This window comes from Pararge aegeria, chromosome 1, assembly GCF_905163445.1.
Source record: "Pararge aegeria chromosome 1, ilParAegt1.1, whole genome shotgun sequence".
Lineage (NCBI taxonomy): Eukaryota > Metazoa > Arthropoda > Insecta > Lepidoptera > Nymphalidae > Pararge > Pararge aegeria.
Genome location: NC_053180.1, coordinates 5,369,156 through 5,384,061, shown reverse-complemented (window position 1 = coordinate 5,384,061; position 14,906 = coordinate 5,369,156). Strand labels below are relative to the sequence as shown.

The 14,906-nt window shown below is 35.3% G+C and overlaps 1 protein-coding gene across 1 annotated transcript in view; it reads right to left on the bottom strand.

Annotated features, from left to right (window-relative positions):
• LOC120636966 (phosphoenolpyruvate carboxykinase [GTP]-like) overlaps nt 1-10,913 on the bottom strand; it is a 32,937-nt gene extending 22,024 nt beyond the window's left edge. Inside the window, exons 1-2 of the mRNA XM_039908553.1 lie at nt 10,790-10,913; nt 284-341 (exon numbers count right to left, since the gene is read on the bottom strand). Of these exons, the coding sequence (XP_039764487.1) occupies nt 284-315 (32 nt within the window). The 5' untranslated portion in view covers nt 316-341; nt 10,790-10,913. The remainder of the gene's footprint in view (nt 1-283; nt 342-10,789) is intronic.
• Between the last annotated feature and the right edge of the window lie 3,993 nt (nt 10,914-14,906).

The window sequence follows — 14,906 nt, the reverse complement described above, 5'->3', positions numbered from 1 at the left end:
GATACAATACAATTTTCGATATGTGATTTTTTTTACTTTTTATTATTTGTTTTAATTTCAAACCAATTTAAAAAAAAGTTTTAGAAAGAAACAACAAAACAATATAATCTCATGTAAAATGTCAGTTCTTGTTAAAAATCGCTATTTCTGTATATCTTAGATTTAATAGTTGGCATAAACTGTAAAATAAGAAGACTTTCTTACAGCAGATACTTCGTATTAAATACACTATCGCTAAATAAATGAATTTAAAATATGCATGACTATGAAATAATTTACTTACTTTTTTGATAGTCTTCTTAACAGTAGCACCATTTTAGATCAATATTTCTCGATGTGATCTGTAACAAGAAAGCTGTTTTAAGTCGAGATCCAATAAAAATGTATTAAATATTACTTTAAAACAGTGGCGGTACTACCATACAAGCCGAAAAGCCGGGCTTGCGTTACAATAAATATCTCTTTTAAATTTTTATATATAAACGAAATTTTAGATATAATTAAATAATTATATTTAAACGAAAATACAATAAAGTCACCGGCAGGTTTCAAAAATTTTAATGTTTTGTCTCTATTTATTCCGAAATAATTAAATATAAAAAAATGAGGATCTGATTACACTCGTACCGGTATATTGTAAAGCTGCAATTATAGAGCGTCATAAAACCGCATATGAGGTAAGAAACCATCAAGTGTGTAGTTTGCCTTATAATCACTTTTACTAGTGAAACTTGTTATTCGTAACCTTTAATAGAACATCAAGGCTGTGTTCAAATCCTTAACATAGATTGTCATAATCATCTTCCTCAAACATTTTGTCAGCCCAAACCCTACCAGCAAAGACGCGCCGCTAAACGATTAACGTTCCAGTATGTTGCCGCCCAGGACCCGACTAGGAGTATGGAATTAATATAACTGCCATACCCCTAACTGGTTATTAAAAATAATATTAAAGATTATTAAATCCTACCATAACAATATTCCAAAGATTTCCCCTACTCGTATTTTAAACGCAGGTTTCAAATAGTGGAAAATGTTTGGAATAACCTACCTACATTTTTATTGGCTTTTGCGTTTTAATGAAATGATATTATATATGGATATTTTTTAACAATCTCCCTCAATTCTTTTTCAATATACAACGTGTAACAGAATTACGGAATAATATTGAAGGATGCATCAGTATATTTCATGAGGAATCACCTGTAATGATATTAAATCAAATAAGCATATTTATTATTCCATACTATTAACAACCCTATTAAAGATAAAAGACACGCGCATAGTACCTACGCTTTAACGATGTGCGATGTAAGATGCAACCACAACTGATGGTAACTGATGAGTGAGCCGTGGGGCGCGCTTGCCTAGAAGATGTCTCATGATTTGATTATAGGTATCAGGGAAAATGGAAGATGGAAGGGCATTTCCGGCGCGTATCAGAAAGGAAGAAACAAAGCGTTTCGTACGTGTTGATTGTAAATAAACTACGCGGTGCAGATTCTTTCAGTTCGATGGTAAGAAAGGAGTTATTATATAAATTCTATTTATGTATATTAATAAAGTCAAATGCTTATTGTTTACAACTTTCTTATACCTACCTGGCCAAAGCACGACGCGGCGACTGGGAAAAGGAAAACATTACCCCCGTTATAAAATGCTTATTTTTAGATATTGCGCCAATGCTGAGAGATTGGATACACATTTTGTCCTGTCCCCATGGAGAAAATGTTTCCTGCCATATCACACAGTAGGTACATTGGTTGACAACCCCCTTTGGGTTCGCCGTGCTAATTATACAATTTATAATAAAAAATTATGTTCAAGCATGCTATTACTGTCGCTAAGTGCTTTATCTATTATGTATTTTCAATGTTATCGTCGGTCCAAGTTTATAAAGTAAATTCTTATCGTTCACCCCTAACGACAGTATGGTACTCACTCGAATACTAACACCAATTCATTCACATTCAGGGGCCGAGTTCGAATCCCAGCACCACACCTCTAACTTATCAAGTTATGAGCGTTTTAAGCAATTAAAATGACGGTCGATTAGTGCAGTGGGCAGCGACCCTGCTTTCTGAGCCCACGGCCGTGGGTTCGATTCCCACTACTGGAAAATGTTTGTGTGATGAGCATGGATGTTTTTCAATGTCTGGGTGTTTAAATGTATATTCTAATTATTTATGTAGGTATATATTCATAAAGTAACATTCTTAGTACCCATAACACAAGCTACGCTTACTTTGGGGCTAGATGCCGATGTGTGTATTGTCGTAGTATACTTATTAAAAAAAAAGAAAAAAAAAATGGTCTGGGTTGATGCTACATATATTATTAATAGTTTCAGTTCTTTCAATCTCATTTAGCAGCAATACCACCTTAAAACTAGTTTGAAAGTAATTTGTACCCATTCACTTGTTACATACATCATCGGTGGGTAGCCTTAGTACAAGATTTACTCGCTCGCAATCGGGGAGTCATTATCGTATAAAAAAACTCTGTATCGTCATCTTAAAATGTACCTAATTACGCTTGTTTTAGAGTCGCAAATCCTGTACTTCTGGTTTTTGTTTCACGAACGTTCTGCCAACAGCCCTAGCCCTAAAGAATTGTAAATACTATAATGAAAGCTAGAAAATATTTTTCCTCGGTACATTGCCAATAACGTTAAAGGTGGTAGGTAAGTATATTATTTTTTTATAATTTACACTATTAGATATCACAGTTAATATACTAATGACTGATTTTGCACGTACCTGTAGGTACCTTAGAGATAACGGTGTGACACGTTGTGGAAACAAAAATTTGGTGACAAGAAATCTGTGTAAAAGGTTAAGGTAATTCAATGTTAATAAGATCCATTTTAATAATAACTACATTTCGTTCTACATAATAACGAAATTTCTACATTTCGTGTTAGTCATACGCAGAACACAAACCTATGTCAGTACCTACGTATTACCTAGAACAGCTCCTACAGAAAAATATTCTACATAAAGAATGCCTTTAAATCTACTTTAGCCATCCTGATGTACTCGTAATGCGGAGGGAAAGAAGTCTTGTTACCAGAAAAATGTTAAATATGTATGTGGAAGGGCAAAGGAACAGAGGAAGAGTAAAGAAGAGATTGTCGGATTGTGTGCAAGAGGATATGCTATGACAAGGAGTGGATAATGAGATGACAGATAGTAGTGAATGTAAGAAGAATACATGTTGTGCCTGTTGACAGTACCACACAGCGTGGGATAAGAAAAAGAAGAAGTTCAAGTATTTGATACTCGATAACGACTCCTCGATTGCAAACTAGCAGAACTTGTACTAAGGCTCGGGTAGTTCTATGAAGGTCTCGAGGAATTATCGATTGCCTCACAAGCTCGCGCGTCACTGTTGTAACAACGTTATCCTAGTGACGTACTTTGTCGATAATTCGATATTTATCAAAACAAAGATTGTTTCCGCGTTAGGTCGATCCGATTCGCAATAACATTGATATTATTATCAATATATAGTTGGTAGGTATGGTATAGATATTCAACCACAGAATAAAGAACATACAGAAACCATGTATACGACTAATATCGATGCATCAAAAGCCAATCCACTATAGTCGTGTTTCAAAACAGGCGGTTATTTATTTTTGACGTGACAACGTCTTATAATTCGATGGAGCCGGCTGCACGCACGAAAAACATAACGCATGCGGCGTTACCTCGCTCTGAGGCGTTCCATTCAAGGCTTGAAGTGCAAGCGAGAGCGCGGAACGAGCGACAAAGATGCACAGTCGGCCTCCGCGTTCGACATCTGTATCTCTCCTACTTGAGTGAGCGATGCGTCCGCGTGGACAGCTTCTATACAATAATACATTTACATGTTTTCGGCAAGGATGAAGTGCAGTGAAAAGTGAATGTGGTGTCAATTGTTTATAGCAACGATAATATCTATCAAACAAATAAAATTAAAATTTTCTTTTGAAAAATGCAACCATTCCATCAGTATTTTCTTACGACGTTGTCACGTTCAACTATCCTCAGTAAGCCGACTATACAGACAACCATTTTTTTTATTTTTTTTTGCTTGAACATGGTACAAAAAACATAGATGTTGAACGTAATTCATGATCTACATATTCTGCCAAGATTGTCGTGCAAAAATCGTTAACATTATTTTAAACTAATAATACTTAATATTGCGATGTTATGATAATGCAATACAATTTGGTTCCCAAATTAATAACTAGATTTAATACCATAATATTAAAGAATGTCCTCAAATGTGAGCCAATACCAACATGTTTAGTCATTGTGATTATTCTTCTTAATGGTATTTAATTTTTAAAATTAACCTAAATATTCATTTAAATCCTAATTTCCAATCCAATGTAATCCAATATTCATTTAAATTTAGGTACTTCACTCCATTTAGCAGTTGAAGTAATAATTTTACCTCGAATGTTGTAAAAGGGGGAAAATGGGAAAAGTTTATGAGGTAGCAACAATACGCGGGTGTGTAGGGAGACGGGGCGTTTTCACTGTTTTTAGACACAATGCACTGCATGCAGAAAGGCTAACTGAGGGTTCTCATCATCATCATATCAACCAATTACCGACACAGGGCACGGGTCTCCACCCACAATGAGGAGGGGTAGGCCGTTATCCACCACGCTGGCCCTGTTTGAGAACAATATGGAGAACTCTCAGGCATGCAGGTTTCCTTACGATGTTTTCCTTCACCGTTGAAGCAAGTGTAATTTTAATTACTTAGAAAAGTTAGAGGTGAGTGCTGGGATTCGAAGTCGGCCTCCCGAAAGTGAAGTTGAAGTTCTACCCTCTGGGCTTTCACAGCTTCGATGAGGGTTCTATACGTTTTTAATTCTCTGCATTCGACTAATTAGCATCTAATAACTATAAGCTGTTTATGTGAATAAGTCTAGAAGTCATTTGTTGACTTCATGCTGATGCAAGTGTTTATCTACATAAAGTTAAGGCATTTTGTCAACATAATGCTGCAGAGGTCAGCGCTGTGGTCTTATAACTGGGAGAACTCAGGTTCAATCTCTCAGCGTCCATGGGAAGAACATTTGTTTCACGTGTAAAGGACAAAATGTTTGTCTCCTCTCAGTTTTAACACACTACGCGCAATGAAGACACTGGTAGAAATAATTTTGCTGAATGAATTAAAAATGCTTTGGTAGGTGGACAAGTGAACTTTATCCCTTGTTTGTGGATATAAACAAGGGATAAATGTTTTATCTACTGCCGATAGTTACTAGCCGCCTAGGCTACTGGCTAGTTACTTATCTACCGTCAAAGACGTGCAACCGATTCTAGCAGTACAATGCTGTGTAGAAAATGATTGTGGACATGGATTCATTTTTAGCCTACATAATCACATATCATTAGGTGAGATTTAAGTAAAGGGCTTTAATATTGTGGTACAGTATTGCATTATTAATTACAGGCATATGAAGTACCTACGCCTTAGATTGGCGGTGCCGAACTTTGTTGTTCTGTTAAAGTATAGTATAGTCTCCCTATACCGACGTTATTTTGAAAATATTAAGCAATAAAGGGGGAAAATCCTTTTATGCAGCACTGGGTTGCTACACAGTCCTACACCAAGCGTTGCCTATCCCATAGCAAAGCAAACACCTGCAGTCCACCGAGATACTTTCAACAACATTGAAAATGACAGTCTAGCGGAAAGCCAGAAATCTGACGCATTAAAACAGTCATTTTGAAATCAAGTTTCCTTCTCGCTCAGGGTTGACCGTTAATAGTTTTTAATTTTTTTTAGGCTTACAATTTTCCATTACCTCTCAAACTTCTATTTCAATGAAAAATCTTCTTTTGATGCCATTTTAACCAGATTACAAGAAAGGAGACGGTTCTTAATGCGGTTGTTTTTTTTAATTTTTTTGTTTGTTACTCTGTCATTTATGAACCGATTTCCAAAATCCTTTTTTGTTTGAAATGGTGTACTTCCTATGTAGTCCCATTTTTTTTAGGTTTAGATCCGGTGAATAGATCCTCGACAAAAAAAACCGCCGACTGTTACTTTTCTTGCTACTAAATAAAAGTGTAATAATATTTCTACATTTGTTCTTACGCGAGTTCATAGCTAATAGAGACTTACAATAATGGCTACTCTATAGATATAGGTAAGCATATTTAACTACGGATCCTGAGGACCCGAATTCAATTCTCAGGTCGAGCCAGTAAAAATGTTTAGGTTTTACTGTCAATAAATTTTTAGTTGCCAAAATGGCAGGAAATTAGCGCCGTCCTATCTATTCTGCCCGTCGAAGAGCATGTTAAGCCGACGCTGGTCTCTGTTAATATCACTAGCTATAACTGGTAGGTAATCATCGAATAAGCCCACCATCCAGCATTCAAAAGTCAAAGTCAAATATTTCTTTATTCAAATAGGCACCATAGATGGCACTTTTGATGCGTTCATTATATACAAAATGTGTAAATAGCAGTGAATAGTGATGGCGATAACTACAATCGTAAACTTAAAACTAAAGCTACGAGGGTTCCAAACGCGCCCTGGTCTAAGAAGAAGCCCACAAAATACTTAGCCGGGTGTTCTTTTTGTTATCACCATCTCACATTGTCATTAGAAAATATTTAAGAAGCAACCTGGCTAGAGCAATTGTTCACACCCAAGCTTTTTTATCGTTTACGTATTCCATTATACTATAATAGGACTTTTCTATAAGCTTTCGCTTAATACAAACTTTGAACTTTTTTAGTGACATCCCCAAGATATCAACAGGTAATTTATTGTAAAATTGTATACAATTTCCTTTAAATGAATTTGTGTAGCATATTTTATGTAGTCTAGTGTACCGCACTGCAAGTTTATTTTTGCTTCTAACGTTTCAATAACCCTATTGAAGCATCTTGGTGAGTGGCAATGCTCTAAAACCATGTATTAACAACTTGGCATTCGACTGCAATCTCACCTGGTGCTTACTGCTTAGTTATGATGCAATCTAAGATAGTAGCGGGTTTACTGGCTAGGGTTATTGCAGATATAGTAAAACCATAATCCTAATCGGTTTCTACGCTGCATCGTACCGGCTTCCTACGAGAGTGGACACACCTGTTCCCAGCGGCGACATAAGTTGGAATGATGACAATGATAATGAGGAATGTTTTTTGACAATCACCATATTTTTTGTAGACCACGAACCTAAATGTTTGCAATATAAATAAATAAATATACTACGACAATACACACATCGCCATCTAGCCCCAAAGTAAGCGTAGCTTGTGTTATGGGTACTAAAATGACTGATGTATATTTTTATGAATAATATACAAAAATACTTAGAATATACATATAAACACTCAGACACTAAAAAACATTCATGCTCATTACACAAACATTTTCCAGTAGTGGGAATCGAACCCACTCGCTCAGAAAGTAGGGTCGCTGCAAACTGCGTCAATCGGCCGTCAAGATATAGATAGATATTCTTGAACAAGTGGCAACCCTAATCGTGTCTTGAAACAGCTTTAGTTGCCAAATACCAGCAAAGCCCACATTCGATTATTATAAAACAATTCCATCGATACCTACTTGCCTTGAAAATCAACAATATCAATAAATATTTTGTCTTTCAATTGACTTCCAAAAGATTAGGGATTCCAGAATAATAGGGAAAAGGACTACTTTTCAGTTTTACTTTTAAGTTATAAAAGTGCTTAAATATAAGTTATAACCAAACAAATGAAATGTACCCGCAAACAATCTTAAAAATTGTCATTTTAGAAATTCCGCGTAAACGGTCTTAACAAACTGTAATCTGTATATAAATAAAGCGATCGAGTAAACAGATTGCTTTTTAAAATCTTCTAAATAATGGAAATGGATCAAATAACACATGGGTCGAGTTTAGTACCGCATTATACAAAACCTTCTGCTATTACTCCGAAAAATATATTATTTGTTGTTCCACGTAAAAATTAAAAAATAGTTGAACTTGGCGAATAGCGAAGAAATGTCTGCAATTATAAGATTTACTTTTGTGATTATCATTTGGTTTTTAATACTTCTATGACCTTTCAATTCTTTTCCAGTTTTATTTAGATAAAAAGGACGCTGTCGGTAATGTGTGTCGTACAGATGACGATCTCTCTCTCAGGAGGTCAGAGTACTGTAATTACGCACCCATTTTTTACAGTGGATCCCACTATATATACCGATAAAAACTGATTAATTATAAGGCTTCCATGCACGGGACAATCGATCACTTGCGACCACTCACAAGTCACAACCATATGGTATCTATATCGCTCATTTGCGACAAGGTTGACATAACTGAGAAAAAAAGCATACCTATAATATTTATAAAACGGTTTAAATAGAACATCGGCTTATGACTGGTATAAAGAGGAATGAGCAGTACAGTATTTACACGAAACCTATATACTTTTGGTCACAACAGACGTATCGCAAGTGAATTCGCATGAAAGTAAAAATTCCGAACCGGTTTCGGTGAATTACCCTGGTTATGGTGTAATTTAGGTCAAGGTTTCGTTTTCATTTATTTAACCGGTTAAATAGAGAACAGTATCTAATTAATTTTGCGCTATTAACTAACACATTATCCGGTGTACAAAGGTGTCGTACTTTGTTTTATATAAATACCTAGCAGCATAAAACGAACTCAAGTCATTAAAAAAATTAGAAAAAATTTCGTTTCTTTAAAAATTGTGTAGTGACAAACCGGTTAAATAGAGAACAATATTTTAACTACATATTAGCGGTAAAATATACCGGTTCGAAGCCCTGAGAGCAAGCGACGGATCGCCCGTGTGTGGGGGTCCTTAAATGTAAGGAAGAAAGGGAGTGTTGTGTTCAAGGCAGAACGAGATCGGATGAAGCCTGTCATTAAAATGGCTGATGTAACATAGGTCATTACAAAAACCGTTACCGGTATTTGACGCATGGAAAAAGTTAACAGTCCGACATTATTACTGTAAGGCTTAATTAGTAGGGTTTAAAATTATACGTTAGCTACTATAAGCCTTCTGGCATTTGAAAAGTGCTCTCAGTGTGTACGGGAGCTAAAATTAATTTTAGACTGAGCCATAGCGAAAAGTTGCTGGTTACAGAATACAGATTGTCATCATCATATCAGCCCATTACAGGGCACGGGTCTTCAGTGGCGTGCATAGAGGGTATGCACATGGAATAAAATGAAGAAAATCTGCAGTTCCAGTTAGAAAAACTAGGTAGGCTTTTTATAACTCTTACAATGCCTATCCTTAAGTTTTTTATAACTCGTACTGGAGATTCTTTTTCATTTTATATAATCTGCCCGCTTTGTGCATACCCTGTGCATACCCTCTATGCACGCCACTGCGGGTCTCCTCCCACAATGAGAAGGGGTTAAGGCAGTGTTCCACCACGCTGGCATAGTACGGATTGGTGGACTCCACACCTTTGAGAACATTATGGAGAACTCTCATACCGCTGATGCCAGTTATATTTTAATTACTTAAAACGCACATAACTTAGAAAAGTTAGAGGTGCGTGCTGGGATTCGAACTCGGCCCCCCGAAAGTGAAGTCTAGCTACCCACTGGGCTATCCCCGGCTATCAGAATAAAGATTGTATATTGGTTAAAATAATAATTATTGAACCCTGTTCTGATGAAACATTATTCACAAATTGCAACGCATGTTTTAAAAACATAAAACTCTGACGACAGTTATTTACACATACTTAGCGTAGATATATCATGCAAATAATTTTGCAAAACAAAAACATATTTCGATAATAGTAATTTATCTTGCTTATGTGTTAAGGTCGTGGTAAGTTTGCTGTTAAGGTCGAGCGGACATTTAAAAAAAACAGGGAATGCCTATACGAAACTGAGTAGATACGTTTGTAGAATTTGTAACTAAAAGCCACGTTTTCATATAATATTCGTTGATGACCAAGCAGACGGCAGGGCATGTAAGGACAATGTCCTTCAGAGTCCCGCCCTGTGTCCATAAACTTACAGACGAGATGTCCCAAAAAGCTCTACTAGTATTTTGCAGTTGTTTATCAGATCCTCAAAAAATGAAAGATTGTGTTTGTTACGCTTAAACGCCTTAACCACCCAATTGATCATCATGAAATTTTGCATACACGTTGTCAGGGGTACAAAAAAGAATAAGGTCACGGTTAATCGCTTTTAACGCGTCATCGTAACGGAACGCAAATCGCTCAGTGGTACGTCTTTGTCGGTAAGTAGCCACGGCCGAAGCGTTCCACCAGGAATGTGACTATGTAACAGCGGATGAAACTGTCTGTCAGTAATTCAGTATTACAGTTTCATTATGAAGTATATGTAGGTTGTACCCACTTACCTAAAAATAATCGAGAGTTTCAAAAGGAAAATAACATTGATCTAATCGATCAATGTTATTTTCCTGAAACATAAGGTACACGAAATACTAATATTAAAGACGCCTAGCAATTAAAAAAAACTAGAAAGATAGAATATCTTTAAAAATATGTAAACAGAAATCGAGGCAGGCACGTGTGCAAAACAATTGAAAACAGTAATTACCTGAAAAATAATTCTGTGTAAACCGCTAACAAAATTATCTGACGCAATTTAAGTAACAAGGTTTTAATAAAAAGTAACCATAGATAACATAATAAGCCCAAATGTCATTCAAAAGTAGGCCTAAAACGTCAAAACAAATGGCCACAGAGCATAAAACAAATGTTTTATAGGGCCAATGCCACATAATCAAACAATAATAATTAGAAAACATACCTTAGACAACAGTAGGATGCACTAGTGTGTACGACCGGTTTTCAACGCTCTGTTTGGCTCGGTAGAGTAGAAATTTATAAAGACGTCTTGTATTGAGACCAGCCCGCGATAAACTACATTTATTTCTCTATAAGACAACACTTCACTTCGTCATAATGCGATTGCTTTATTTCTGATTATAATTTTGACGTGGTCGTCGTCGGTTTATTACGTTTCATATTTATCTTGTTGCTTTCTTAATGCGTGCGCAAACTTTTATTGATCTGTTTGTGTATCGGAATATATCAAATAATGGAAAACAAAATGATAATAATAGCATTATCGACGGTGTAATTTTAAAACGTTGTGATCGGTAAAATTAGTTTTTCCTCAGAACCTTAGATTTGTTACATTGGTATCCAATTGCCTAACTAGCTATATTGTATTACTTGCGGTTTATTATGAAAATTAAACTTAATTTGCTATACTCCGCGAAAAGCAGGAGATTGTGTAATTTATAATTTCTTCAATCCTTATACTCCACACCAAACAGATTTTTGGCAATTTACCCTCCACGCACGTTTCGCTCCAAAACTGGAGCATCCTTTAGGAGACGCTGACTTTACAATGAATAATAATAACAATTCATATTATATTATTCATTGTTAAGTCATTATAAATTACACCATACAGATTTTCCTGCTTTTCGCGGAATATAGCGAATTAAGCTTAATTTTCATAATATATCATAGGTATTCCGCAAAGTTACGCCTGCTTCTATCCAATATCACTAGCGGTTCCCCGCTGTTTTTTTCGCGTACTTCCTACTACTTTTGATTAATAACTTTGTCCATGAAAACTTTTATCCAATTTTCCACACAACAGAACGTTCGAAAGAAACGTCATTTCGAAGACTCAGTTGCAAAATTCGACTCGACGAAACTATTTTTACGCTCCTTTAAAAACGGTGATATTTTAACTGAAATTAAAAAGTCACTCATTCATAAATGTTTCTCATCACATCAATATTGTTTTTTTCAATACCTACAGTACAGATTACTTCTAAGCCCTAATACTCCGAATTATCAGATAGGACCTCAGAACTTCATATTAGCATACCTAGTGGCGTGCATAGAGGGTATGCAGATGATATAAAATGAAGAAAATCTCCTGTACGAGTTATAAAAACTTAAGGATAGGCATTGTAAGAGTTATAAAAAGCCTATACTTAAGTATTTATAACTCGTACTGGAGATTATCGTAATTTTATGCTATCTGGATACCCTGTGCATACCCTCTATGCACGCCACTGGATACCTTATACATACATATACTTTGATCAGAGTATTATGATGTGGAAGAATTCACTAGTGTTTGCTTGTCTATATTGGTTTATTACTGAAACCTTACACTTGCAATGAAGCCTTACAACGCTACGCAGTTACATCTACGGATCTGTCTTCCAAGTACGGAATGCCCAGCCCCTAACTTCGTAGATACTAACTGTATAAAATCAAGCAATTGGTCCCTTAGTTAAGGCGTAAAGTAAGGACAAACAAACACACTTTCCCATTTAATAATTTAGATCCCGAGACGCTCACAATGGAAAGCAGAAAACAACGACTTCTTATGTATTTGTATGGGTGTTTATATGTATATTCTAAGTATTTATGTATGTTATTCATAAAAATATTCATCAGTCATCTTAGTACCCATAACACAAGCTACGCTTACTTTGGGGCTAGATGGCGATGTGTGTATTGTCGTAGTATATTTAATTTTATTATTTATTATTTAATTATCCATCAACTACTTTTAGGAACCTACATCGCTAGATGTGAACTTCCGAGTCATAGTAGTTTATCAACATTATTCTATAAAAAACATATAAACAAAACACTTAAAACAACTAAACGTATGAGTAATACTACCGGTCCCCCGTGGCTTCATCTGCGTATCTACAAAATAATTTTGGTACTTTTGTACTTCTGTTAAATAATTTTATCCTGTACCAAATTTCATTATACGATCGTTTCGAGACGTTGCATCGTCCACCCGTTGCCCAACCATAAGTCGTAGCGTGATGTAAAATCTCCTGTAGCCTCCCTCGAAAATAACGCTAACAAATAGCTTAAATGCTAACCCGGAGAATCACTTATAAGTATATTAAATCCGTTAAGTATTTCCCGCGTGATGCGCTAATAGACAGCCATTATAATTTATATTCTCTATGGATATTCAAGCTTCACCTGCTTATAATAAAAAATAAATTGAATGTTAGATGTACTGATTTATTACAAGTATTCAACCTCTCATTTCACTCTCTTAGTGGTGGAATATCTATCTATTATAAAGAATACACCCTCGAAATTTCATGTTTGTAGGACCAGCGGTTTAAAACTAAAAACTGCGATACAATATTTCTTTATTTTGAATAAAAAGCCAAAGTGCCAAGTTTTATCGATATACTTAACCCCCTTGTGGTAGATTTAAAAAAAATCTTTCTGTGCGCGATTATATCATAACAGAAATCTACTGTTAAAATTCCAAGTTTTTTACCGAAGCGGCTGTGGGTTAATTACAAGTCAGTCAGGACTTTCAATTTTATATATATAGAAGATTAAGATTAAGATTATACAATGCGTTTCTTATTACAGCATATCTAATGTATTTTTGTATTATCTATATAGGTATATCTTTTGCTATTGATGTTCTATATTTTTTATCTTATCTGTTAAGGTCAAGATGCTCTGATCGGTGTAAGAATCATGGTGGACGACTGAAGTTTGAAAGATAAACAAACATCCAAGTTTATAATTAGTTAAACCTATATTAATAAGCGTGACGTAACGACAAACTGATCAGCAGCGTCTTGTTAAATTCCAACTTACAGCGCCTTTCAAATGACTGCATAAGCAAAAGATTGAAAACACGCGAAGGAGGTTCCAGACCTCAACCGACAACTGACGACCAATTTTCTATACCCAAACCGGGTTAAACTAAGGACATTCGTAGTAATGATAACGAAGCATTGCTTATAAATAACTACCTTTCTATTTTAGGTGTGACCGACAGCCATTTGTGCAGAGCATGCATGGAAACAGATGAAACCCTGAAACACGTAAAGCTCCAATGCAATGGAGTAAGAGAACAACGTGCAGCAAACCTTGGTCCTCAGCATCTCTCCCTGAAGCATTCGGTAACCAGCGGCCACGCATACAAACGCAGTTCCGGCCAACCAAATACGGACACAGGCCCAGAAACAGAAGAAGAAGAACATCACTGCGTAACCATTCCAACGTTACGCCACGGTTATTAATAAGGGGGATAAATCAGATTTTCTTGTCCCACGAAGTAGCCGGCATAATATGGTAGTATTCACATTAATTTATGAAGACTTAACTCGTCATTAATTACTTTTTAATATATACAGATATAAGTAAGTATTTATTTTGAAAACACGTTAGATGTAAATAAAGGTCCAAGAGACACGTAATCCTATTGAAAGTTTTTTTATCAAAATTGTGATAAAAACAGTAGTAAGTATTTATACTGTTTTAGATGAGTAAAATCTTAAATATTTGTCTTGTGATTTCAAACTTTATTTTATTGCACGCCTCATAAGCGAAGCGTTGAGGTGGGTATTACTGTCAGTTTACGCACACCGAGTGATTCTCCAACTTAAAATGTCACTTTTTTATTTTTTATTGCTTATTAAGTGAATATAAATAGACAAATCCAAAAAAAACAATTTGTTTAACACTCATGATATTTTTAAATCTCTTTTTATTATTTAAACTAATTAAAAAATTGTTTAAAAAAGTTCTGTCTTGGACGTCCGTGTGTCTGTATGTGCGGATCGACGTATTTTGTGGTCACGATATCGAGCGAAATACTTCACTTATCGAGTTGTTTTTGTTTATAGACTTCAGTATTTTGAGGAATAGAAGCCTATTACTTTTCACGATATTATAAGATGTAGTTTAATTATTATTTACAAATAATCTCAATTTTATTGTAATGAATGAGATTATGAGGCTATGATTTGGATTTTATTTTTATTTTAACCATTTATTAAGCTTTAAATTAAGGTGGCCCTTGTTAACCGCAAGACCTTATTTATTTTGAAATTGAACAA